General features: G+C 40.6%; 2 protein-coding genes and 1 long non-coding RNA gene across 4 annotated transcripts in view; 1 reads left to right on the top strand and 2 right to left on the bottom strand.

The window, feature by feature from the left end:
- Positions 1-26,059, bottom strand: part of BCO2 (beta-carotene oxygenase 2) — a 47,202-nt gene that overhangs the window by 5,647 nt on the left and 15,496 nt on the right. The window contains exons 1-8 of one of the 2 annotated variants that reach the window (XM_009503108.2): positions 15,769-15,899; positions 7,753-7,957; positions 6,458-6,669; positions 4,861-4,976; positions 2,808-2,910; positions 1,482-1,610; positions 1,179-1,339; positions 452-619 (exon numbers count right to left, since the gene is read on the bottom strand). In XM_009503108.2, coding sequence (XP_009501403.1) covers positions 452-619; positions 1,179-1,339; positions 1,482-1,610; positions 2,808-2,910; positions 4,861-4,976; positions 6,458-6,669; positions 7,753-7,957; positions 15,769-15,877 — 1,203 coding nt within the window. In that variant the 5' untranslated portion in view covers positions 15,878-15,899. Of the gene's footprint in view, positions 1-451; positions 620-1,178; positions 1,340-1,481; positions 1,611-2,807; positions 2,911-4,860; positions 4,977-6,457; positions 6,670-7,752; positions 7,958-15,768; positions 15,900-26,059 lie in introns of those variants that run through there. The other variant, XM_064470879.1, reaches the window with a different exon arrangement.
- TEX12 (testis expressed 12) lies at positions 18,549-22,701 on the bottom strand. Its single transcript, XM_064470889.1, has 5 exons — positions 22,264-22,701; positions 22,106-22,171; positions 21,814-21,925; positions 21,653-21,708; positions 18,549-21,399 (listed from the first exon to the last, which is right to left on the bottom strand). The coding sequence occupies exons 2-5, from the start codon at positions 22,163-22,165 to the stop codon at positions 21,259-21,261; spliced, it is 369 nt and encodes a 122-aa protein (XP_064326959.1). The 5' UTR covers positions 22,166-22,171; positions 22,264-22,701; the 3' UTR covers positions 18,549-21,258.
- Positions 22,693-25,985, top strand: LOC135316678 (uncharacterized). Its single transcript, XR_010375919.1, has 2 exons — positions 22,693-23,149; positions 24,043-25,985. It is a non-coding gene; the product is annotated as an uncharacterized LOC135316678 (long non-coding RNA).

Here is a 26,059-nt window from a genome sequence, read left to right as displayed (position 1 = left end):
CATATCATGTGATGTCATGCTTAGTATATTAACTGGGGGGAGCTGGCTGGGGGGCAGTGATTACAGCTCAGGGACTAGTGGGGTGTCAGTTGGCAGGTGGTGACCCAAGAGGTTTTTCCTGGGTTTCGCTTCTCTCTCTTTTTGTTTTCCTTTAATTACATCATCATCATTACTATTATTGTTATTATTACCTTCTATTTTAATTATTAAACTGTTCTTATCTCGACCCATGAGTTTTCTTACTTTTGTCTTTCCGATTCTCACCCCCATCCCACTGGAGTGGGGAGAATAAGTGAGCTGCTGTGTGGTGCTTGGTTGCTGACTGGGGCTAAACCATGACAGTCCCCCATCGTGTTTTCTATTCTACCAACCTGAAACTTGCTTCAGAAAAGTAACTAAACTGACATGGGGCCCCATCAGATCCTATGCAATGCAAATGCAGAGACCTCACCTGATCTAGACCTTCCCCACTCCTCCGCAGATTCTGAAGTTTGTAAGTAGCCAGAGTCGTTCCATCATCCTGGCAGCACAGATCAAGGACCACACAGCCATGATCTTCAAAAGCATTGATTTGATGGAAAGTAGCAAAGGGCTTACTGTACCACTGCCCTGGCAGCACCTATAGTGACCAAAAGAGAGGCTAAATTTCCTCTCTAAAGATCCTGGCCACACCTCAAAGGGTCTTCTCTCTCCTCCCCCATTTCATTCCCCACTCATTCCTTGGTATTTGTCTTGTGCCCTGTGTTTCTAGAGAACAGCTGGTTTAAGCCAGTAAGTAGGCAAAAACAGATGAAGAAAAGCCAAAATGTAAAGCACCCCAGGATAGGCCCCTTGCTGTCATGAGTCCATCCCTATAGCATCATTCCCAGGCTATGACTGACCTTTTTATACTCCATAGTACTTGGGAAATGCATTTCAATCCCTGTGCTGCAGTCCCCAAACTGCTTATTTCTGCCTGTTCTTTTAGGGCTGGCAAAGAAATGAATCAATAGAGAGGAAAATGCATGAAGTAATCCCATTTTTAATAAACCTACACCCATGCTTATAAAGCCTATGCTGCAAGAAATTCTGGATTGATTCATACAGCTATCTTTAGTTGCTACCCAGCATTCTTCTCTTGCGATCTAAGTTTCCAGCTACAGCTGCACAGCTCCTGGAAAGGCCAAGGATCCGCCTACCTCCCCAGTGTGCTTATTCACCACATGAAAGCAAGTATTGTACTGAGGCTCCCAGCTTATCCCTTCAGAAATGGCTTTCCCACGGAGCTTGGAAGTGAGAATCTGCAACAGATTCAGCTTGATGGGTTGCTCAATGAAAATTATGTAGTTTTCACTCATTCCTGAAAAGAGGAGGAAGGAGTTATCATCCGAGGATCAAGCAAATGAGACAACAAAACATCTCGGGGGCAGAAGGCAGTGAACAGCCCTTTCTGCCTTACAGTAGGCTAAATTCACAGAGTTTGAGACAGAAAGTATTCTTACCAAAGCTGTGGTAGTAGGAGGGTTTCATCTTATCCATTGGAGCAATGGAACACAGCACTTTCGCTCCCTCTAACGTGTCACTACAGTTTGACTTTTGTGGAGGGACCTGAATGATATTATACCTAGACCCTGGAAAGGAGAAAGGGTGTTCAACACCACGAAGATGTGAGACTGTCCACATTCATGAAACCAAAGTCAGGCTCTGTTCCTTTCTGTTTCCCTAGAATACTAGGAACTATGGTCATAGCTAAATGGAGCAGAAAACAAAAAGCCAGTTACCAAGTCAATAAAACAATCAACAGAGGATTGCCTAGCAAAAAAAAAAGAAGCTTGAAAGGAAGTAGGAGGATCCTCTCAGTCTGGTAGACTGCCATTTAATTTTACTATCTGCAGTGCATTCCTTATGTTAACTTAGAGTATCCTACAATAACAGGATCAGGAAGAAAACCAAATTCATAGCTTGTATATCAAAGGAAATTAAAACTTTGAGCCTTAGTGGTGACTGATGCTCATTTAATAAAACTGAAAATCAGAAAAGAATGTCACATTTGAATAAATATCTGCAGTTTGGTCTCTCTAGCTGAAAACAGCATGTCCTGCAAAGCTAGATATTGTTAAAGCCAAAAGGAAATGAAAACAGCAAGAACAAAAAATTATCAAAACTGGACAACTGTTCAGTGAACGGGAACCAGCCTGAGGTATCATAATAAAGAGCAGAGGCTGTTTTCACAGGCATCAGGCACCTGAAAAAGAAGGCTTTCATGTAACTAACAGTGAAGGCAAGCTCTGAGCAGCCATGTTAATGTAACTACATCCCAACTAAATGCAATGCTTATAGTTTTTGGAAGAATATCCCATAAAATTCAGCTTTGCTGTAAGATAGCCGGGTCACTGTAATAAATTCCACCATCTCTCCTATATAAAAGCTTACGGTCCTTATCAAACGCAAATTATTCTAAGTGGAAAATGTGTGGCTAATTGTCAAAATTCTTCAGATGAGACTTCAACACTGGATGGCACTTGAAAAATTATTCTCCTGTTTTCCATCAAAGCTTGGGAGAGGAAGAGTGGAATCTGTAGGATATTCACAGGCCAAAGACAGAAACACTTGAAACTAATTGCTGAGAGAAGCCATTTTTATGGGACAGACTGACACCCTGAAATAAGAACTAATCTAGTTTGCCATCATTTTGACACAAAGAGAAACAGCAATTGCAAGATCTCTTTAGACACTGAAGTTTCTTCAACAATTTCTCCTTGAAGCAGCAGCAAGAAGCAGCCTGTACACCCTGCCCACAAGCTAGGCCTGTTCATGGCCAGTCTTACCGTGTTTCCCATAGGAATTGCCCATGTTGTATGTTGTCCCATCAGATTCATAATGAGGATGAGCAGTGGCCCCATTCACTGCAACAAATTTGCTCCAGTCTACCTGCAAATGCCAAAGATTTTCAGTCAGTATAGAAGTTTCCCATTGCTCTGTAGCAAGGCACAGCCTTTCTAAATGCTGGTTTTGTGAAAGTCTGAGGAAGAATAACTTTATGATTTTGGCCCTATAGTGGGATCTGGGCTTAAGCCTTCATTTTGCTGGCAATCTTTCCGAAATCCTTGAAAATTAACAGTGTTTCTCTCTGTGTTAGTCCTACCAGTAAAATGGGACTAATAACACTAGCCATTTCTCTGGCTGAGGCTATGGCTGATCACGGAGACATGAACATTACTAACGGCAGGAAGTGCTGACACAGTGGGAGTATTGCCCATATAAGCATTTTAGCTAGGATCCCATGTAATAACCACAGACAGACATGCATGAATAAACAGTAACTGCTCAAAAAAAATCTCCAAGTTTTTTGAAAGTACCCATAGCTAATTAACAGTCAGTATTTATTTTTCTCACAGAGAAAACAGTTTGACTTCACTGCCTACAGCTAGAATGAACAGTTAGGGCAAAGGTGCAATTGTGAGTACTGCTAACATGTATTCCTAGTTCCTGGGTTAGGGTGTAGTTTGGGATCAGATAGTGGATAGGATGTGTTGGGAAGAAAGTCTGAAGGAAAAAGTTGGAGGAAGAATCAATCCATGCATTGAAGCATGATATGCTTCTTTTCCAAAAGTTTAAAAAATGGCTTTCAGGTATCCAACCTGAGACCCTTTGGAGGGCTCCAGTAGAAAAAGAGTACCATGCCACCGGAAGCTTAGAAAACCATGTCCTTTCAAGGCATCTCAAATCGGAGAGTTTGAATGTGAAATCGTCCCTTCCATTTCTTCACTTAGCCAAAAAATACCAGTCTGCATCTAAAAAGCAGGTTAAGGGGATTTTTTTTAAATGCAAGATGGCTCAACAGAGCTGAACATTCAAACTAAAAATACACATACATCTTTTCATCACTGCATTATGGTTTACAAAACAAATAAAATAGCAAATCGTCAAACTCTCCATTTCAATATGCAAGTAGCACGCTATATTTCATAAATAGAGTTTCTTCATGACTCACAACTGATCCTGTAAAGCTGAAGGGACTCCTGGAACGGCTCCCTTGAGAACTGAGGGTGTGCTGAGCCTGGTACTTTGTGGTATTAAATAGTCTGTGGCAATATACAGGCACAGTAGTTAATACTGACTCAGGAATGGCAGAATCCTTCCTCAGTCCTTCTCACAGTTGTCCAGCCCAGCAAATACCCAATCCCCTCTAAGGGTGCAGGCAGGGGGACATACAGCTTATGCTGTCATTTCATAAGTCATATTCTTCCCTCAAATACAGCCACACTCCTGTGAGATTATGTACAGGACCTATGGGAAGACTTCTACTCTGACTTTTTGTTCATTTGCTAGCATTGGAAAAAATAAAGTGGCACCTGAACTTCGACTTGACTTCACCACCCATTTGCACCAGAGGTTTTAGTCAAGACTTTGAAAGGCCATTTTGGGGTGTTTAAAGCTGGGGGTGTAAGAAGGAGATAAAGGGAACAGATAAGAACAATGAAGAGACAGGGCAAGAATACAGATCTGAGATCAGTGATGTTAACTTCTTCCTGTATGCGCTTTTATTCTTCACACACTGGTAGGTACAGACAAGTCCAGACAAGTAGTGAGTGCACTGGAAGAATGCCAGCTGTACCCAAACGGAAGTGAGTCTACATCTGTCTCTCCCCTTGCTTGCTACAGTGGGCAGTGACTAAATCTTCACTCATGGGAGCTGCCTTATTGCTAAGCAGAGTTTTCAGGGACTCGAGCGCACCATGAAGAGATGCTTGTGGCTATGGCCCAGAGCTGCACTGATCATTTCTTTTGGAATCCGGGTTCCACCTTTCTGCTCTTAGAAACAGTGAGGAGTGATTCTCCTGTACCATAAGCTAACCCCCTTATCCCATCAGCCCACACCTTTTCCTTTGTTTCAAGCGTTTCTGGGTCCACTTTGTACATGAAGGTGTTCTCATTGCTGACATAATAGTCTCCTTTATACACAACGTAGTTCACGCTGGCATTGTCACTTGTCTCTGAAACGAAATCCCAGAGTTGTACATAGCTCTGTTTAAGCTCACATCACATTACAGCAACTTAGACATGTTTAAACAAATAAACCCATTTGCAATGACACTAATCCCTCTGTGACTGAGTAGAAATATCTCACTAATCTATAAATGTACTCAGGGAACTCTCTGCACAGGTGTGCTCAGGATAAAAGGACAAGGAAAAACACTGCAGTGAAGCCAAGATAATCTTCATACTTCCATATGCCCTTTGTTTCTGACCTCTTATTTAATCATACCCTTCTCCCTTTCTCCCCTAGGCAAAGTCCTCTCCTCTGACAGCCATATGAAGAGCGGTATGTTTGATTTGCAGCCTTGGAAAAAAAAGAGGCAAGACTTGAAGCCACAGCTTGGGCTGAGGGGAGGGCAGGGATGCTATTTGTGTGACAGGGCTTGGACAGGGAAGGCGGCTTCTTCCCTGTTCTCTTTCTCTGTAAAGCTGAGTCAGGGAGATGCCTTTTGAGAGCTACACGTGCACAGCAGCCAGAGCTGTTCTTGCTGCTCCTAGAGGAGCTGAGACTCACTAGCCAGGTGGCTGAGAAGAGCTGAGGAAAAAGCTATTCCCTCAATGGAACATTGTGTGCATGGTGAACACAGAGCCTGAAGCTGGTACAGGAAAAGCCCGGAGAACAGGCCTTCTTGTAGTGAGGAATAGCCTACATGTGTGGAAGAAGTCAAATAGGCAAGGGCGTGCAGGAACAACCTGCTGGAGCTTGGAAAAGATCAGGGGTGTAAATGGTTCTGAAATGTATTGAGAGAGCTGGGGTGGGTGGGGAGTTGGGGAGCAGGCTAATGAGTGAAGGTATAAGCACTTTTGAACAGAACAGAAGATGGCAGGACAGGACCCATCTCCTCAGGGAAGATAAGCAGAAGATGGTCACACACATGAGCAACAAATTGTGAACTCTAGGTCTCTTCTGGTTTTAGTGGAAAGTACTTTGCTTGCCTATTTCTTTCCTGACATACAAAGAATCCTATAGGTAATGGTACTTCCATTCCTGTGCAATACCATCTCTCACCCTACTCATATCATCTCCTGCACCTTAGTACAGGAAGGGAAGGATTAGCCCACTTACCCTACAAGCTTAGCAAGGCAAGGTGTTTTAAGGGCAAAGCTGTGTCTCAGGTAGAATGGCAGACTGTAATGCTCATTATCAGGACTGCACAGGGTGTTCTTCAGGGAAAGATTTCTGCTGGAAATCTATAACAAACTCTGGAATCGAGTGAGCTGAAGTGGCACCGAAACATTAAGCTGAATGTGCCTCTCCCAACTAAGTCTGACACCAACTTGCATTTTTGTTGTTGTTTTTGTTCCAAGGGGTCATCTTCTAAGAAAAACATGGGCTCCAAATAGGCCTGCCAGACTTCCTTACATCTCCCTTTAAACATAACTACAAGTTCCCCAAGAAAATCTCAGAACATTTGTTATTTCTTAGAAACCCTCTTACGTGGCATCTCAAAGCGTGACATGAAGCGCCCGAAGACACTCTTGCATGGGTCTGGCATTGCCAACGTCCCAAATTCTGAGACCACGATGCGGTTGTGCTGGCTGTTGGTCAGGTAGGAGCTGCTCTGCAGAAACTTGCTACGGTATGTCACTGTGCCATTCTCCAAATGGAACTGATGCAACAGGGCCATTCCATCAAACCAATGGTTAAATCTTCAAGAAGAGATAAATAAGAGAACAAGAATTGGGCACTATATGATGTTCTCCTATACTGTTTCCTCTTGCCTTTAGGTTTATTATTGTTTGTATAAAGGTAATGCCCAGATCCCATGAATACTTAAACACACATAGCTTCTGAGGAGTCTGGGAAAACATTTGAATTGAGTGAAACAAATCAGGTGCAATTGCAGCTGTGGGATCTGAAGTCAAACGCCGACTTTCAGTGAGATTTGGGTTCCCTGTCTTACTTTTGAAAGTGGACCTCAGGGACTTCTGAAAATGCTATATATAAGCTTTTGGGGGAAATAATCTATACTGGTAAACCAATCAGTCTGCAGACCTGCATAGGGAATAGAAATTGTGCTTTACTATGCAACAAGAATAGGAATTATTACTGAAAGCCCAACTGCACAATAAGGAGCCTTTAGCTCTCAGCTGTTTGCACAATGATATTCTTTCTGAAATGAGAAATCTCTGAGAAATTTTGAGAAAACATTATGGTCTACCTCTGGAAATATAAGATGATCCCCTTTGGCCAGTTGCTGCCATCAGCTTTGTTAGAGGAAGAGCTAGGTTTGTCGCTAGCTAGAATGGCAGATTCCAAGCCAAAGGCAGTAGTTGTCTTCTTGAAATATTTTAATATGTTATTTTTAAAATGAGAGGGATTGGCTTCTAAAGCAACTCACATAATTTAGTGCAATCAACTTTATAAATCCTGCCCCAGATTTCAAGTGCTCATGGGATGGACTTTTGTTAATAACAAAGGGCTAGGGCCATGGATGTTTTAATACCCGGCTCTGTTCCCTCATTATATATTGAGAGAAGGTCACAGTCTCTCCATGACTCAGCTTCTCCAACCTTAAAAAGTTAACAATGCTCCTATTTTCAGAGAGCCCACTGGGAGTTTCCAGATGAGGTAGCAACTGTTCTTAAAAGAATGAAAACCTATGCATTTCTTCCTTGCCTTACTTAAAAAGAAACTACAAGGAGCTCCAAACAGTGGTGAGATATCTGGGTTTAGGTTTAGGCAGAGCTCAGGCCAGAATCGTTTAACAAACTCAGCAAACCTGGACTTACTTGTCCTCGCCAAACTCAAACTTCCCAGGACCGTTCCTCAGAAGACTGCCATTAATCCATTTGGGAATAAGTCCTTTGATCTTCGCTGGGATGGGCTGAGGGGTCTCCTCTACTGTCTGCATTAAGAGCGAGATGCATTGCAAACCTTTGGGGCTGTGGAATGTGATTTGCTCTTCTGATGGGCTGGGTAGGGAATTTTTTAAACCTGTCAAGAAAGCAGTGAGAACAAAAAGCAGGTAACTAAGATTTTCACTTGAATAAACAGACAATTGCTAGAGTTTGAGTTTTGATGTCTAGGAGAATAGCACTCAGCATTCTACAAGCAGCCAACCTGTAATGGATATTCATACTAAAACTGTGTTCCCATAACATCCCACACATCCACAGGGACCTGAAAATCCAGTGGATTTAACTCTACTGTAGTTAATCCATTAGAGACACCAGTTCTGCAGTCCAAAGGAGGTAATAAAATATATGATGATAGGAAAGAAAAGAACTTTTAATTACAGAAGCTTATAGTTGGAATTTATTTCAATAAGTAACTAAGAGCAAGCGACATATGGATATTTATCATAACAATCTGTGAGGTTGCAAAAATAAGTCTGTTCCAAGTTAGGATGATACACAGAGTAATGTTGAGGAGAAGCCCTAAAAATAATCTCCCAGTGGTTTCTGACAAGCAGTCTGCTGAAGAAAGTAACGGAAAGAAGCTAGTCTGACTGTTGCAGACCAAAGCTACAAGCAGAAAGATGTAATTAGGTACCTTGTAAAGCAGTGCATGGTGCCTCTATACAATAATGTTACCGAAAGGAAGGCAGAGCAGGGCACACCTCAGATGATAGAAAAACTGTGTTCTAAAACACCCTCAAACTCCACCTTTGGTATCACAGTCATGGGTGAGTTAAAGAGACAGAAGAGAGTGTACATACTGTGACATTTTCCCATGATTTGTAATCTAATCAGTCATCACCCAAGGTGTTTCCAAACATAAAGCAGAGCACAGAACAACAACACAGAACACATCAAAAAGAGACCGTGGTACTCAAGCAGTATATGCTGCTGACTTTTTTACTTCTGCTGCATTTGAAGTCTTTCTAAGGTCCTTCTACTGTTCAGTCACTAGTGTGTGGCCTTTAATCTTTATAGCCATATTCATTATTGATTCTTCTGTAGACCCAGATTTTCTTCCTTTTTGTTTGCAAAGTAGAAAAGTTTTTCATAAAGCCCTTGACTGCAAAAGCTTTTGCAGTAAAGCATACATGGGAAAGAAAAATCAATACAGCATAGAGCTAGCTGAAGACAGAGGACAGGGACAAGCACTGTCCATGTTTTGAGGTTTGGAGCATTGCAATTAAAGATGCAGTTCATTTCAACTCCATGGTATCAGATCGGATGCCAGGATCGCTGTGTATGGCCTCTAGCATGCACTATGGCATCACAACCCTCACTGTGCTTACGCTCACTGCTGCTTAAGGATGAAGTCACCAGCACACAGCGACATACAATTTAACAAGCAATATCCAGGTCAAACATGGTCAGTGCTGCCTCAGACACTTCTGGCTAGGACTTAATCTGAGCTGGGTTTAAACGAGGGTTTTTGAAACAGTGTTGAAAAATCGTGCTATAAGGTTGCTCACAGTACAAAGCAGCATTTCACAGTGAAGAAATTTTATGCCACCGATATTCCTTTTAACTTGAATAGTGAGCCAAAATTCAGGATCTCCCAGCTTGGGAGTTTAGGGGAGGGGATGTATTGTGGCGTTAGGTGCCTTCAAAACAATGCCCTATTTTTAACAAAACTGTACAACATCCTCTACTGAATTAAAAAAAGAAAAAAAAAACCACAACCAAAACCCAGCTGGTTTTTTCTGCCCATAGTACAAAGGCTCTTCTAGAAAAAGAAGAGGAAAAAAAAGCAGCTCATTAGGAAAAACATGCCACAGAACAATCCACTGGAGTCCCAGTGGACTAATCTAAATCCAGGCAAGCCATACCTTGTTACGCAGCGTATGTTACAAACATGATGTTGAAGACCCCAAAGTATTGGAATATGGATTGTCATGTTTTCCTTACACTGTACATGGAGGACTCTGCTAGGCTGGCATTATCTGAAATGCAGTAGACTAGAAGCTTATAGGCTATTGAAAGGTGTACAGTTCGATTCTTAAACTCACCAGTACTATCTGATTTCAGAAGCTCAAAGGGGCAATTGCTGGCTTTTCCACTTGCACAAAAAAACACGAAACAGAAAATAACTGCACTCCCCCCCAAAAAAATGGAAATCAGGAAGAACACAAATGAAACTGCGCTGAAATATATTTACAGGACAGGACAAAAGAGATCCAACAGATTTACCTGGTAAGTAAATAAGCAATAGCAGAAAAGGAGAATTTCTGATGGAGCCTCTTGTTTAAATGCAATATGCCCCTTATTAAGCACAGCTGTAGCACAAAAGCCTCAAGAAAGCAGGAACTGATTGGAATGCTGTGTGCTAACAGCAGACACTTATTGGCTCCAGTAGCCTGGCTTGCAAAGCCTCATCAACACAAGGATTGTTTTAGCAATCCATTTAGCTGCAGAGGTGGATTTACCTAGAAGGTACACAGGCTATTATTGCCTTCTCTCCCAATGCTAGCACCTCCTCATCTATCGCAGGCTTCACACCCACAGGCCAGTGGAGTTGCTTTGCTGCACTGCTCCACCCTCACCGTAAGACCATTGAGCCCTGAGCTAAACTAGAACTGATGAAGATTTAGGTATAAATGAAACACTGCTAAAAAAAGGACTGCATGGCACACAGAAATCTACTCCTGAACAAGATCTAGTAGAGACAAGAGCATGCACTGAACAGATACCAGACTGATACTGAACTTCATTCTGATTTTTTGATGCAGCAATTTGTTCTGGCTATACTAGTCACTTTCACCACTGCTTCTTCTAGCCTACGTTCTTTAATCCAGGTGATTAAGTGAAGCTGCTGCACAATTTACCTGTGAGTCTCTGAAACCATGTGTTCACATCTACAGAGGAAATTTGTTATTTCAGACAGGAGAACATCTGCAAAAGAACTGAGTTGGGAGACAGAATTTTTCTGAGCTTGCTTCTTTAGAACAGCCACAGACAGAATGGGTGTTAGACATGCAGGAAGGTAAATTGCAAGATCCCTTCAATGTAGTTCTCTGGCTTGCCAATCCTCAAATCCTTCTTTAGATCTCTAATATGGTAAGTCAGCGAGATAAAGAATTCAGGCTGCAGGGCTAAAGCAATTAACCTCAAACCACCAACATCCTCTCCCTCTTAAAATTCAATTAAGTTCTGATCAAATCCTATATGAAGCACTCAATCTGATCCCAACACTCCTGCTTCAGAGTATTTCCTTTGACATAAGGAAGTAGAGGCATTTCATACAAACCAACACCTGAAAGGTTTAGCAACTGCCATCAGTATTTGCAGAAATGCAGCCTTAGTAGGCCAAGCTGAAATTTGTAAAGATGTAAAATATGCAGGAAAAAATAAGAGCAACCTGTCCCTAAGGAGACATTTTTGCATCCAAGCAGAAACAAAGATGGCATGACCAAGGATGGTACTAAATAGAAACTTTCTGGAGAGCAGCGTAATTACATACAGGTATTTAGAAAGATAAACTTCACAAAAGAGCCTGAACAGGACTGGAAAGACCTCATGTGTCATCTCCTCCCAACTGCTGTCCCAGAAAGTCATATATATGAACTCTGTCTTAAAAGTTACTATGTTTCCTGGCACTTATCCCCTCTTTGGAAGACTGCTCATTGCCCAGATGATTAGAAAATCCTCTGAATTACAGAAGGACTTTATTCATAAGACAGTTTGTCCCCCTTGCTCTTCTGTCAGCACTGTTACGTGGCTTCGGTAGTTCTCCCTGTCTTGTGTTTACCACATGTTGTATTTAGAGTGAGCAATCATGTAACTTCCTAAGCTGAACAAGACAAGTTCTTTTCATTCTCCTGCGATAACCTTGCCATTCACATGATCATCTTAGTAATCCTTCCTGAAATCTGATCTAGTTAGAATTCATCTAGTTATAATCCATTTCAAGTCGTAGTCAACAGGCTATATACAACAAGAACATGTAAGCTAATACCCTGTCCTATCAGACCAGAAAGAAACAAGCATAGTGAGATAATGTGCTGTCTTTCCCTCTGGCAACCACCCGAATGAGCTGAAGATCCTGACAATAATGCATGCAAAATATAATCAAATCATGACACCCAGTTGAGTCAAAACAGAAGTTTTCAGAAACATGGCAAGCCATTCTAGGACAATTTTGAAAAGCCAGGAGGAGGGGAGGGGCTCAAGGGAAATTTTTTTTTTAAAAAAAAAAGCAGGTTTGCTCTGGTAAGTTTGCTCTGAAGACATTCAGGACAAGAAACAGAAGACAAAAATATGCAATGACCTCCTCTAAACTCAACACAACACACAAAAAATGTGCTTTTTACTTGCATTACTTAAACTGCCTCAGTATTGCAGATCACTACTCTGATCTGGAAATAAGATGTCAGGGAACTCCTTAGTGACAGATTCCTTGCTGACCAGCAATGCAGCATTTGAATACTGCAAGGGTGGGTGGGTGGGTGTGGTCAGACAGGTTCTTTGCAGGGACTTTATGCACCCTGTCCTTTTGTTTCTTTTTTTTAAGGAATCGTTATCTGTGCAATGTACTGAGATTGATCAGTAGCACCAGGGGCAAACAATACAGGCTAATTAGCCCATGGACTTAAGACCAGAAGGGCCTAGTGTAATTCATTCCCCTGTCAGCACAGGAAAGGCTTGCCGTCAAATTAAAAAAAAATCAAGCTTCTGCAATACGTATGCAGGACGGTACAATACAGAATAAACATCTCAAAGGAAATAATTTTGTTGCTAAGCTGTAAGTGATCACAGCAGTGCTTAAAAAAAAGAAAAAAAAAACAACAAAACACCACAGCTGTACAACCTACACTTCTCTATTAAAAAAAAACCAAACTGAATAACATCTACCCTCCAAATGTAACCACAGTTCAATACTAAAAACTTAAATTTATCTGCACCGACTCTGAAATGCACTGAGCAGGTAGAACACAAATGCTTCCTACTTGAATGCACTGGTCATGAGCAATTGTAATAAAGGTGTATCGCCTTCAGATAAAAGCTCAGTCATAAAGCCTAACTTATTGTAACATCTAGCTACTCAAGAAGACACTAATCTCTGCAAAAGACAGAAGACAAACTGGTTTTTTAAGCAATATGTAAATAAAATTAAATACTGACTCTGCTGTACTGTTTTGGCTACACTCCAAGACGGAAGAACTTGAATAAGCAGTAAATCAAAGACACTACAGTGCCAATGGCCTTACTGCATTTGCCTGAATAAAATACCTGAAAATCAGCACAAGGTTACAATCTGCCAGCTCAAAAATCTCATTTCTGGACAGTAATTCCCATTTTACCTCAAACCTTTAAAAGTAAGCTTAAGATTTAATCTTCCTTCGGCATATCAGAGCAGAGGCAGTGCCAAATACAGCATTGTAATTTTTCCTCAGATCTTTTCTAAAGATTGTAAGCAATTACTAGACTTATCATAGCCTGGCATTATTCGTTCCTGTACTGTTTCCATTCAAAGAGCAGCATGCCATGATTTCTCTGCCTATCACAAACTGACATCCTAGGATCAATTATTTATATCCAGAAACAGTGGAACCAACAACAAGGATCTTGAAAAAGTTTCTGTACCAAAGAAGTCACTGAGTCAGACATTAAATTGTACTTAAACAGCAATGGGTGAGACAGAAAACCTTAACAGTGGAGGGAGGAAACACAGAAGCCGTTTCCTAGCTGCGAAATTGAAATCGCATTGAATATAGCACATTCACTTTGATTTTAACCTACATATTCCAATCCAAGGCACAGGGAGCACCAACATTTGTCTCCACATGCAACTGCACAGTCTAGTATCTTGACTCAGAAGGACATCCAATACCAGACTTAAGAGCAGACTTTAGGAAACAGAATGCTCACAGCTGGTATTCTTCAAGCAGTGAGAGTGAAGCAAGAATTCTATTTCCCCTGAGGATTCAAGTAAATTCAGAATAACCATACAGCTGATTTGGAAATCCTCTGTCACAAGATATGGGCCATGTTATGGTCCCTGAAAATCAAAGACTGGAACAACAGGGCATGGAAGCCAGCTTTCCCCATCCCCCCACTCTGAACTGGAGTTGCTGTAGTTACTGACTGCTGCCATCCAGACTCCAGCCTTCACCCTCTGCCTTCGCCAGGGTTGAACACCTCAGCTCACCCGAGTGTCCCACACTGATTTGAACTGAAGTTGTTGCACTTGCCTTGTGTCTGCTGGGAAGTCCCCGTATTTGACTCCTTGTTCCATCTAGCTTGTTGATTCCCCATTGTCAGGGGCTCAGCCACCCACTTCCTTACTAACAGGCAAAGAAGCAAAGAACATAAAAGTGACAGAAAACACAGGGAAAAAGAAATGGATAAAAGGAGTAGAGAAAGGCTTGTCAAAGGGAGGTAAGGGAGAAAAGCAACCGTGAACTCTGCATACTCTTACATATGAAATGAAATATCTGTTGATTTCCCAAAGACACCTGTAGAAATAGATTCTACACTGCAGGGGTGTTTTTTTGATGACATGAAGAAAGTTATTTCTTTATTAAATACCGATTTACACAACCAAGTCCCTGCAACACTTATCCTAGAAAGGCACCCTGAACAACTGGTGAGTTAGGAAAATTTTGCCGGTGTCACAGGAAACATATCAGATGGAAGAAATTTTATTCACACTTTTTTCTTTTATTATCACTGTTTCACTCAAATGCCTGAACAAATAATAGAGGGGTTTCTTTTTCATGATCCAACATTCTCACCTTTTAGCTAAACTGAGACAATTCTACAGCAGCAAGCTTTTTAAAGAAGACCTTAGTAAATGTCAGGGAAAATCCGTAATTTTCAAACAGATACAGAAAACGAGGTAATCATCACTCAGGTAGTCAAGACAATAAACACAGCTCTTTACGTTCCTTTTTATGTTCAGCTTCAAAGCATAATGAAAGAGGTAGCGTGCAAGAGAATTTACATTTAGCAGATAGCCCCAGTTTAAACATTATACAGTTTTTGCAATCTGCTAGCAGATCAAAAGAACATCATAAATGTATGCCTATAGGCTTTTTTCCCAGCAAGAGAGTATTTTGACACCTTGAAATGCTAATACCATAGGTTGTTTTATATAACATTCCCAACGCCAAATGTAATATCTGGTCATTTAGTTTGCATTAATTAATTACTCTGTCTCTGAATTTTCTGTCTTCCATCTCACAGAGGTAGTTGATCTTACTCCAGCTTAGTAACATGCACAGTGAAAAAGAAACCTCCTGGACTGTTCCTAAATTTGTATCCATGGATGTGTTCTGGTGGCACAACAAGGCACGTTTGAGAACCTGTCACATCTTTGATACCCCAGAAGCAATCCTTTGATGTAACCACCACCACCAAAAAGCAGAGATTCTGGTGAATTAAGTCATGATCTTTAGTGGTTCCTATTTTGCGATAACAGATCTCACTCCCTTGGACCAAAAAAACCAAAAACCTTGGGGTAGTTTTCCACTTGTATGTTCAGAACAAAGCCTCAGTAATGTCACTGCTCTAAACAATCTTCTCCCTTTCACATCCTGCTCACACGTTTCGCAGCACACTCCCTTGCAGGCAGAATCCGCTGCCTACTGGTTTTCCAGCTCTAAACCATCAGTATCTGCTCGTAATCCGAGGGCATCTGTGCAATGTACTTGCCTCTGCTGTTTATCTTTTCGATAAGTAACAGAGAATTCCTGGCTTCTAACAAACACTACAAATTGCTTAGTTCCCAATTTCTGACCAATAGAAATGAAATCGCTCTACCGACCTGTGACAGCAGCAGCTCTTAACAGCAACAGAAAACCCCTCTCCAAGATGATGGGATAGGAGGATTTGTTTGTTTATGCATTTTACCTGGAATGAATTGCATCAAAGAGCAGAGGAAATGCCGCAAATGAGCAAGCAGGAGGCTGATGGCAGACAAAGGGATTTTGGAAAACATATTCCGCTTGGCAGAAGGCATCAAATCGGAGATGGTCAGGCAAAGGTACCGGTGCCAGGACGATAGTGTGCAGCCAGCACTGGTGGATCGGTTGGAGAGAACTGCCTGACACCACCATTTCAGAATAAAAGCCAGGAACGCCTGCCCTAGCAGGGCAGGATGGATAAGCCAGCCTGCCAGCACTCCACGGCTACAGCCAGGCCAGGCAGTCGCAGGGCGTGGGGGGGGCCTGCCTCAAGCCCCAGCGGCGCGGCAGCCGGGCCAGGTGAGTTGCTGAAGTGCCAAGACAGCTAAAGCATACCTTACCACTGGTGCAAAAAGTACTTTTTCACTATTAGCCGGCTGTAGCTAGAGAAACTGGAAGAGAGGAGAGTATCTGTGCCCTGAGGCAGCCAGGCTTCAAGGCAATTCCTTTAAAAATTCTTGTCATCTTGTCTTCTCTTTTCCACCTGTCAAAAATACTTTTTCCTTGTTTTGTTTCAAAATCTGAGTAACCCATTTTGTACCTCAAAGAATCAAAAGGCTTTAGGAATATTGGTTGCCACACCACATGAGCCCATCCAATCAGATAGGGAAGGACCGGTGACAGGTCGTGCTCTGCTGTTTCAAACTAAGATGGACTTTAGATGGGCCCTTTTCTTCAGGATGCTCTGCGGAAGCTGCTAGCGCTTTGCAAATGCACTGTGAGGGCTATGTTTGTTTCCTGTTATTAAGCAGCTCTTAAAAGCTGCCCTGTCCCTTGAGAGAGAGCAAGGCAGCATACACAGTACTCTAGGTAGCCCATTCCACTGGGCTTAAGATGGGACAGATGATTACTCATCCTAAATCTTCTGATGCAAATTGAGCTGATTTCTTGCCCTTTCTGCAAGGCACAGCAAACACCTGACTACTGTCCTTTCTATAACTTACCTGTTATCCTGCCCTCCCTTGATTTGTGCTTTCTCTAAGTTACACAAACACAACTGCTTCAACCTTTCCTCACAGATCATGTTTTCTTCGCCCTTTATCACTCCTGTTTCCCACACTGCCCTCTTGTTTTTTAATAAGCAGACCATCCTCCAGCTAAGACCAAAGTAGCACAGAGTAAAGGAGAACACTATGTTTTTATGTCTTATCTGCTGTCCTACATCTAACACATCCCAGCTGTTTTTTTCACCACCCAACAACGTCGTACCAATGATAGCTGTTGTTCTGGTTTGTAAGTAACTTATATGATTCCCCTTGCTAAGCATAGTGTTTTTCCCTTGTCTTTTTTGAATTTTATCTTGATTTCAGATTGGCCCTTCATCTTATGGAGATTATAGGGAATTTTCAATGTGTGTTATTGATAGCATTTGCAACCGTTCCTAGCTTGCTGCCGTGTGAAAAATTAACTCTATTCTCTAATGTCCTCCTTCTAAACCGTTCAGGACAATATGGAATAAGCAAGGCTTGAAGGAGAACACTACAGGATGCTACCTAGGGTGACCTTTCAGCAAAAATTAGTATTCCTTGTGTTGACTTTTTAACTCATTCATGTAGCCCCCACTTCCTGATTACTCTCGTTTATATATAATATCATACAGTGCAGTGCCAATTACAACAAACTACAGCCATCTGTATTTTTTCCATATTAAGTCAACTACTCTGATAAAGGAATTTTTCCAAAGTTATTTATTTATTGCTCCCCAGGTGCTTATAAAATCTTTGTTAAGAAATTTACTTCAGACTCTCTACAAGATGTGAGATAGGCTGATTGGCCTATGATTCTTTGCCCTATTTTTCTGGCTGTTCACCATGATGATGTAAAACACCCACTCCGCTCTTTTCCAATGCTGCCTTCAGCATCAGGTTTTCAAAGACAATTCCAAGACAAAAAGATTCTGCAATTAGCAAAACTGAGTTCTGATGAACTCTAGACAGAACATCATGAGCCTTTAACACATATATTACCTACTCGATCTGGTGTTTTTCTATTATAATCCACATTTCCACATCTATGCTAAAAGGCAGTTTCATTTTAAGTAAACAGTCACAATTAGCCTTTTCTCGGGGAAGATTTCTCTTTGCTGAATACATAAGTTGTCTCTGCATCATCTGCTATTTTCCATTTTTAGTTCTTAGAAAATAGAAGAGCAATGAGAGGAACTGAGTATTAGGTTGTCATCACTTACACTTTCCAGACTGTGGAGGTACTCACAGCAAGCTCAGAAATGCAGAAGACTCACTGTCAAAAATGCCCTTGACCTCAAAGAGGGTTGGAACTTTGTCTAAGGTGTTTCCACATTTTTTTTAAAAAATCCATTCATTTTTTGTTACGGTTCTTGTTAATTTACTAAGGCACTGCAGCTTAAACAACAGGAAGAGAAGCTTAAAGAAAACGTAGTTACCAGCTGAGCTTTGCTGATCAGATTTGGCAGCTTTAAAGCCAATTAATTTTCTGTTCAAACCTCCTTCAGTAAAACTGGAAAGCGGATAGTGATGGGATGGGTGCCAGTTGGATTTAATGTGTAGCTCATTCCTCAGAGACAGAACACATAAGCTTTTAGTTTCACATCAGAAGAAGAAAGTAAAAAATTTGGTTTGTTTCTCCCAATAAATACCAAAATACATGAGAGACGCAATTAGTGCAGAAACATCATTAGCAGAGTAGACAAATAGGAAAACAATAACTTTTTATTTTCTAACAGTTTAGAATAAAACAGTGTGTGATGAGTATTCCCATATATATAGATATTGAGTCAAACACTGAAGGGCGGCCAACAGAAAAATGCTCTGTATTTTTAGCCAGCAAAGTAACTATGGAAGGCTGCCATTTAAACAGGAAGATACCTATGCATGAAATCAACCAGTGAGTGGGTATTTCCATTTCTGAAGTATTTTTAACCTCAAAAGAAGAGAGACTGGTTTATTTTCATTTGATGTTTTAAACTTTCTGAACTTACCATTTCAAGCTGGAACTTTATAAAACTACGTATTTTTATTCATTTTACTTGGTCAGTGTTTATTTTTATATATAGCCTCACATAGATTTGTGCAGCAAAACCAGCAGCTTTGTTGCTCTTAGTAATTAAAAAATGATTTTTTTAAATTCCTGTTTCAAAACCTTACAAAGCTTTGAATGACTTCCCCTTAGTAAGCATAACCACACAGTTCATAATCTCAGCTAGGTTACTATGGCCGTACTTACTGACTTGACTTTCACTGCCTTTTCAAATTCGAAAATCCCCTTACTACCACAGAGATCCCACTCTAAATTCTAACATGTAATGACAACCAACTGCATGAGGAGAAATCACCGTAGAAACATAAGAGGCATCATTTAGAGAGGTAAGTCCTGAATTTAACTGCACTTGAATGCGAGACTAAGCAGTTGCTCAGTCTTCTAAATATAGTTTTACTAAATTTTACTGGATTTTATGAAGCTTTTAAATGGAGCAAACTGCTGGAACAGTAACACTATGGGTCTGTGCCCTCCTGATCCCCGAAGGGAAGAAACTTAGATTATGTGATCCAATAGTTTTCTAAGTTCTGCTTCTTAATAATACTTAATATAAGAGCCAAAGGTTTGCAGCTTGGATGTATTAGCCTCGTAAACTAAATCAGGATGATCTAAATCCAGGTGATCTCAATCGGTTGCATTTTCCTAAGCACAGAGAAAATGCAGCAAGCTTCTGATTCTGATAACAGGCAGATATTTAACGGTAATGAAAGTGGTGTAACTTTTCTTTGAAGGCTTACATAAATAACTATCCATAAATTTCTGAATTTAGGCATAGATGACAATTTAAAACTCTGCATTTTTTCATCATTATAGATGATTGTAGATTTTAGAAATACTTAGCACAATAGTCTAGAAAATGTAACTTCAAAAATATTCTCTTTTTCTCTCACTTCCTTCTGTTTAAACAGCATTATCAAAACTGATTACAAAACGAGATACAATTATTAGGAAAAAGTAAGAGACTGGTAAAATATGAGGCAGACTTGTGGTGAGATTTTTGAAAGTCTTTAGATGCTAAAGATGCAGATAGGCACCTTATGGGATTTAAAAAAAAATTCCTAAGTATGTAAGGCGCTTACATCCTTAGGCACTTTGAAAATCCTACTAAGTACATATCTGCATCTTTAGGCATCCAAATACCTTGAAAAATCTCACCCTAGATGTCCAGTTTCTCTCATTATTTTTAAGTAGTACCAGTCTGACTGGTAACAGATTTGCTTGTGACTTCTATCTAATAAAAAAAGGGGGAAAGAGGTACTGATTACATCTGAAAGGATTAAAAGAGAAAATTAATACAAAGTACTGGGGTAAAGATATATAAATATATCTTATGCTAGCAACAGGACTATCTAGCACTTTTCTTTATTACATTAGCCTCACAATTTGTACAAATAATGCTTTGTACATTTTATGTTTCAACTTTTTTAACAGAGTCAAATGACGAGAAAGAAAAAGTGCTTACAAAACTCCACCAGCATCCTTAAATAAATTAGATATACAGCAAATGACACTGATGTCTCGAAATAACAAAACAAAACCCAGGAATGTAATTCTAAATTATGTTAACATTATCTAGTTATTTATTGACATTACTAGCAAAGTTTTTATTATGTGCTTTTATGTTTATATCAAAATGGCCTTGGTTTCATTTGAAAAGCTGTAGAAGTATTAAAATGTATTTTCAAATTAAGACTACGTACCTCTTTATACATTTCCCAAAGTAGTATTCTTAATAGAACTCTCCTATTCCTATGCTCATCTTTTCAATCTATTTATATTCTGAGACAAAATGGAAATAAGATTGCAAGTACATTCTACTAAGCTTTAGCACCAAAATATTTTCTAGAGTAGAATGAAAAAAAAAAAGAAAAATGTTAATATGAAATAATCTGAGGTCTCTCCTTATATTTCAAAATTCTACGTTTCATGGAAATGTTTCTATACTATGTTCTAGGGCAAAAGATTGGCTGTGACAATAAAAACATCCTTTGCGGTGGCATTAGAAATACCATGGCTGCATCTGAGCTCAGTTGTACTGAACTTCCACAGCCTTAAAGCCAACCAATGCAAAATTCATTCTAAATTATTTTTCAAATGCTCCCAGTATTTTCTAGGGATGGAAGCACAGCGTCAGCCAAAGCAATGGGTCAACAAGTAAAAAAAGATGTTTTAATGTGTAGAATGCCTTGGGATCATAGGATTTAAAATGGATGTTTAGTATTGTTTTTAACTAATTTCCACTACCCTATGTATTGTATCTACTTATTAAAAAAAGTTGCTGCTTAAGTTGTTGAAGGTTTCCTGAACTGCTAGAAATATTTACATAAGACATTCATGAAACATTCATCATCGTTTATATTTTAATATGTAAAATTTACACAAGTTTTACTCTGCATTTCTGCAATCTAACAAACTCCATTTAGCTTTGCAGAGTAGTTGCGATCACAGTGAATCTCTGTTTTAGACTCTCCCTTTTCTGTTTTAAGTGGTTTTCTATGGTCCTTGCTTCTTTTAAGATTCCATCAAGTTCTTGGACGTAGGAAGCATCCATCGCTGCTCTCTCACTTAATTGAAAAAATCTGTAGTTAAAATCAATCCTAAAGCCATTAATTTTCTCACTACTTAGAACTGATTTTATGCTTTACTTAAAAATGTGTTGCCTATCAATACTCAGTTTCTGACCAAATTAGTTCTCTGTTGTAACAGAAAACAGCATTTTTATTTCAGGATCTGTATTTGATAGTTTTCAGAGCTAATTTCTCTAAAATGCAGCCACGGTTAGAAAAGTGCTGTACAGACAGGACAATGTTAACTTGCCTTAGAATGTGGGCATATTTTGATAACAAGCTCTTAATTTCTTTGTTCATCTCTGTTAAAAGAAAAAAAGTAATTTTATTTAAACATTTTAATGAATTTTCATCTCAACATCTAATTAGGTATTACATAGTTACTTTCAGTACATTTAATACATCACCATTTAAAACTTTTTCCAGTGGTTCAGGTTTGTAAAGTGACTGCGAGCCCTCAGTAAAAGCCAAATCTGTTTTGTCAAGCGAGGACAACTGAAGATTTTCTGAAGCTTCATTCTGGTAACAGAGCACACACACAAAAAATGCAGGTTCTAGGACTTTTAGCACAGATAGAGTTTAACTGAAAAAAAGAAGACTTTTAACAAGATCTTGAGAGACTGTTTTCAAAGAAAGTCCAAGTGTTATTGGCTTCACAGCATCAACACCACCCCTCATCAACAGGCAGGTACTGCTCACCTCCATCTCTTTTTTACGTTTACTTCTGTTTTCATCAGATTTTGGGGTGTTGCTTGTCATCGTTGCCTGATAAAAAGTACAACATATTTGGTAAGCCGTTATCCTGTGCGACAGGAAAACGTATCTCTATAAAAGCATGTAAAACCTATAAGCAGTACCTCTGTAAGCTCCTCTGCAAAGGGGCTCTCCTCACTGGAGAGAGGCAGAGCCTTGAAGCACGGCGAGAGCACCGATCGGGGCTAGAGGGAGCGCGTCCCAGCCCCGGGCCGGCCTTTGCCAGCCTGGGTAGGGCCGGGGCTCACCGCCCAGGTGCTCTCCGAGTTGGCGGAGGGCGCGGAAGGCCGTCCTAGGGCCGGCGAGGCCGACTCTGCCCTGAACGAAAGGGATCTCTCCCCGCCTCCAGCTCTACCTACGTTGCCCCCGTTCCCTCCGCCCTTCAGGACATCGGGGCGCCCCCCGCCCAGGAGGTCCCCACCCGCCTCGGACCTCCCTCCTCAGGCAGCGCGGGCCCGGGACGCTTTGCGGGCCTCGGCAGCCGTTAGCGGCCAGCGCGCGAGAGCGTGGCCGCAGCGGGGGCGACGCCCGCGCCCCACACGGCCGGCAGCAGAGGCTGGCTGGAACCCGCCCAGCGGCCCTATTCTGGCCGCTGGCAGTCCTCGCCTTGCCCGGGCGGGGCGGCTCAGGAAGGGCTGGAGGGGAATCAGTAAAAATCTGGGAGATTGGTGCCGTTAAAAGTAGAGAACTGCCGAGACCAACTTTTTTTTTCCTGGACAATGGAAAATACTATTAAGTTTTCCTTTTGTATCCTGTGCTTCACTTCTGTAGGTAAGCTGTCTTTGGTTTCATCAGCTGAGAGATTACGTGATGAGGTGGCTTGCTTAAAACGGGAAGAAACTAGACACAGCGATTCAGGAGAGCTCTTTCAGCGTTACACTTCACGTTGTTAACCAAAAATATTAAACGCTGCATCAAGTTACTACTTTCCTAAACTAAATCTCGGCTTCGTTAGCTACGGTGAAGAAAATCATTGCAAGATTTTCAGTTGTGAGTAAAGGCAATTTTTCCTTTTTTTTTTGTGTGTGCTGTTTTTGTGTTGTGGGGTTTATTTTTGTTTGGTTTGGTTTTTGTTTTGGGTTTTCTATTTTTTATCTTTTTATTTCTGTTTTTAAGAGAACAAAGGATCTTTACATCTGTTATCCGAATAGGCTCTGAAAGTCAAAATTCAGATTTTTATGTTTCTAGCAATACTATCTAAACATTAAGAAATGGATATGAAAGAATACGCTAAAAAAGTATTCTTAAAGTGTTTACCTAATTGAGTTACTATGACTATGTTATTTTTGTTAACAAACCACCTGAATGAAAAGAAATGAAACGTTGGAACTGTTTCACCACTTTCAGTACCTTATTGATGTGACAGTCTATGGAGACAGCTCAGACTGAAAAAAAAAAAAAAAAAAGCCATAACTCTAAAAGTAGTTCCAGTTCTTTTAAGGTTGGAGATGTTAAAATGCCAGGAGTAATCAAAGCTTAAAACCTACAATAGCAGCAATTGTATGAGTTAGACCCAGACCCTTATAAATGTAAGCAGGTACAGACTAAGAGAGGAAAACTCCTTTTATTCAATGTGCTAAATGATCCTATTGAATTTTTAGGATCTCAAAGGTTGAGAAGAAAGACCAAGTCCTCCTTTTTGATAGTTTATATACAATGTCAATAGACCAAAAAATACTAGTGCCAGCAGTTAATACAAAAACCCCTCCAATATTGGCTGGCTGGCTGGCATTGGTTTTGATGCTTTCACATAAATTTTGGTACCAAGTACCATATTATTTAATGTTTCACTAGTCATCTGAATGTAACTTTAAAGTTAATGAGAAAAGAATGGCTACATGATAAATAATTACTACAGCATTAATTTTTTATTTTTTTTGCAGTGACATGAAAAATTAGGTATTCTGGGAACAAGAAATGCAAGCAGTTATCGCCCAAATGGGGAACACTCCCGAATAAAGCCCTGGTGCCCATATGCCCATATTTTGAAAAAAATGTTAAACGTCAGTTGGAGTGAAGAAAAGAAACATTTATATTCTTTTGAAGCTGAAGAAAATTATTCAGGGGTAGAAACTTACAAGGCTGAAGTTGTTTATCTTAGCTGAAAAAGACCAAGAAGCAATTTGATCGTACTTTGCAGGAAGGAACTATTTGTTACGAAATGGCTATCAGGAAAATGTACAGACATGGGTGACCAGACCCACAAGCCAGTTAAATTTAGAAAGATTTCCCGCCCCCCCCTGTAAGAACCAACTATTAAAATAAAGTACTAAGAGGAACAGCAGAGTTACAGTCGTTGAATATAAAAATCTGCTAGATCTAGGTATTTAAATAAAATTTGGATCTCTCTGGTATACAGGTTTAGGTAAACACAACTCCACACACATAATGCCATGTAAGAAAACAGGAAATCGAAAGGGGATGATATAATATTGCTATCTGGCTAGAATTCATTGTGAGTGTCTGTAAATAGGGGTATATACTACTTCTCTGAAAGCAGTAGCTGCCAAAAATCTGTTTTTCTTTGTCAGTCGGAAAGGGGATTTTACTCTGTTGCTGAATTCTTCTGCTTTTTAAAATTCTTCTGAATCAATTTCGTTAGTTTCTTTCAACAACTTTAAAGAAGAGAAATTTCTGGAGCAGACATACTTCCTGGTTGCTTTTAACATGTCAGTGAAATACGCTGCTCCCTGTGGGTAGAATTGTCAAAATTAGTTGTTGTCAGTAAAATGGACAGTATTTTTATTTTTAGGATTATTATTTCAGATGAGGTTGAAAGATGCATCTGTGACCTCAAAATTATCTCCCTAGTTTTATGATGTAGACATTAAAGCATTCCCTACAGACATTATTGCGCTTTTTTCCCCGTTTGTTTTCCTCTAGGAGCAGTAAGAGGCATGCAGACCGGCAAGGTCTTAGGTTTTGTCTTCGTTGGGGGGTTTGGTGGGCGTTTAGGAGGGGATTCCCCCTACAGTCCAGTGCTAAAACTTTTAAGTGCCCTAATGCCTAGTCAGCATTATAAACAAAAAATCAAAGCATGGAGATTCCACTTAACATTACCAAACCCTACGAACTGTACAAAATACTCCAAAGTTCGCTTTTCTGGTTTTTTAATGGCCTTAGTTGTCCCATCACCAGAGAGTGCTTGCCACTGCAGTTAGAGCAGCATGTGGAGCATTAAGCAGTCCACAGTCACCAAAGGCAGTACTCGCATTCCGGAAAGCATCACGCTTTGGGGCTGCAGCAGTTAGAAATCAGTAATTGCTCTCGCCGTTTTATTTATTTGCAATTAGTACGTACTTGGGGAACAATTTACAGCCAGTGAATTAGCTCTCCATTAGCCTGGCTGCGACTACTAGCCAGAGTTTCGGCTGTCCGTTCTCGTGAGAGGAGCCTGAACTCCTCCTCTGGAGCAACTTATGTACAAAGGGATGGAAGATAATTTGGAGGTTTCCCCCCGGGCACCAGTGATTTATTGCTCAGTAATGTTGTTTTAAAGAACTAGACGCGCCCAAACGCTGCTTTCAATTCTAACCGGGCTTCCCCCGAGGCAGACGCAATCTTTACGGGCAACTTGCAAGCGTGCGGAGAAGGGGAAGTCTACGTGCCGCCGGCTCGTACCTGTTTCAGAACTGCTACTTGAGATTTTACGGACCAAACAAACGAACTGCAACATGCTGGTGTAGAAACAAGACAAGTCCTCTGATGACATCTATGCGAGATAACGGGAGTCGCAAAAAGCTTCCTTTCTAACCTCAGATTTGCATGATTTGCTTTCGCCACCGAGGAGGGGAAGTACCGCGGAATAAATGCAGACGTAGACAGATATCTTGGGAAAGAGTCCCAGTTTCCTCCGCAGTTTGTTCAGGCGGTTTATTTTGTCGTACGGTGATGCAAGCC

Source organism: Phalacrocorax carbo, chromosome 21, assembly GCF_963921805.1.
Source record: "Phalacrocorax carbo chromosome 21, bPhaCar2.1, whole genome shotgun sequence".
In the NCBI taxonomy this organism is placed as follows: domain Eukaryota; kingdom Metazoa; phylum Chordata; class Aves; order Suliformes; family Phalacrocoracidae; genus Phalacrocorax; species Phalacrocorax carbo.
This window is presented reverse-complemented; position numbering and strand designations above follow the sequence as displayed.